The sequence below is a fragment of the Merops nubicus genome, unplaced genomic scaffold, assembly GCF_000691845.1.
Source record: "Merops nubicus isolate BGI_N331 unplaced genomic scaffold, ASM69184v1 scaffold36032, whole genome shotgun sequence".
NCBI classification, from domain to species: domain Eukaryota; kingdom Metazoa; phylum Chordata; class Aves; order Coraciiformes; family Meropidae; genus Merops; species Merops nubicus.
Genome location: NW_008594916.1, coordinates 8,909 through 10,302, shown reverse-complemented (window position 1 = coordinate 10,302; position 1,394 = coordinate 8,909). Strand labels below are relative to the sequence as shown.

Below are 1,394 nucleotides of genomic sequence, written 5' to 3'. Positions count from 1 at the left end.
GGGGGTGGACGGGCAGTGACGGGCACCTGCCACGGGTGTGGGGGTGCTGGCTGGGAGGGGCAGGAGTCAGGGCCATGGGCTGATCCTGCTCTGGCTCTCTGGCAGGTTAACAACAGCAACAAGAAAGAGTGGAACGGGATGATGGGGGAGCTGCTGAGCGGCCAAGCGGACATGATCGTGGCTCCCCTCACCATCAACAACGAGCGGGCACAATACATTGAGTTCTCCAAGCCCTTCAAGTACCAGGGCCTCACCATCCTCGTGAAGAAGGTATGGGCTGGGCTGTTTGGCTCCCTGTCTTGCATACCTGTGCCATGCCTGCACCATGCCCAGCTCCCCCAGCCGCTGCCCTGCCCACCCCGGGGCAGCCGCTGCAGATCCCAGCCTCTGCTGTGGGATCCCAGCCTCCAGCTTGCTGGTTTTGATGCTGGGTCTTGTCTCAGACACCCCGAGTCTCCCTGTGTAGCAGGCAGGAGCTTAGAGCAGGGCAGGGGCCCTCATGAGTCCAGCCAGGAGGGCAAGGTGCAGGCGTGCCGGGTGCCAGCGCCGCTCTCCTCTCCCCTGTGTGCCAGGAAATCCCCCGCAGCACCCTGGACTCGTTCATGCAGCCTTTCCAGAGCACGCTGTGGCTGCTGGTGGGGCTGTCCGTGCACGTGGTGGCAGTGATGTTGTACCTCTTAGACCGATTCAGGTGAGTGGGCTTGGGGTCACCCAAGGGCTGGAGGGGACAGGGAGGTGCTCCTGGGAACCGTCCCCTGTGTCCCTGCAGTGTCCTCTCAGGCACAGCCCTGCAGACCTTCAGGAAGCTCTCACAGGAGCTAAACCCACTTTCTCTGCCCCACCAGACCTGGGCTGAGGCTCCTGGGCTCTCAGGCTGCTGCTAAGATGGAGATATGGATACCTGGGGTACCTGGCACCTGGCTATGGAGGAGCATTCCTGTTAGACCAGGTGCCATGATCCTCTGAAGGACAAGGAGCCTGTCCCTGCCCCAGCCCTGTGCCCAGAGGCTTTTGCAGTTAGTCTCCAGTGAGCCCTCTGTGTTGTGGTGGGAAGGGCCTAAGCTGGCCAGGATCAGATGATCTTTCTGGCTTGGAGAGAAGTGTGATGGGACCAGGACAGGGTGTGAGCTGGACAGGGTTGCAGATCTTCAGAGGGGACGTGCAAGGCAGTGAGACAAGAGGGGTGAAGAGCTCTTTGGGGCATAGGCACAGCCTGTAGGGATGAGTGATGTAGGGCTGCATCAGGACACTTGGGGCACAGAGGAGAGCCCTGGGAACCCAGGTAAAAGTGTGAGAAGAGCTCTCTGTCTTGTTTTCCAGCCCATTTGGCCGGTTCAAAGTGAACAGTGAGGAGGAGGAGGAAGATGCCCTGACCCTCTCCTCGGCCATGTGGT

The 1,394-nt window shown here is 60.6% G+C and overlaps 1 protein-coding gene across 1 annotated transcript in view; it reads left to right on the top strand.

The window, feature by feature from the left end:
* Nucleotides 1-1,394, top strand: part of LOC103768755 (glutamate receptor ionotropic, NMDA 1-like) — a gene marked incomplete at its 5' end in the record, with an annotated part of 12,893 nt that overhangs the window by 4,423 nt on the left and 7,076 nt on the right. Inside the window, 3 exon segments of the mRNA XM_008935908.1 lie at nt 106-270; nt 573-691; nt 1,321-1,394. The exon segment at nt 1,321-1,394 is cut by the window's right edge and continues 20 nt beyond it. Of these exon segments, the coding sequence (XP_008934156.1) occupies nt 106-270; nt 573-691; nt 1,321-1,394 (358 nt within the window).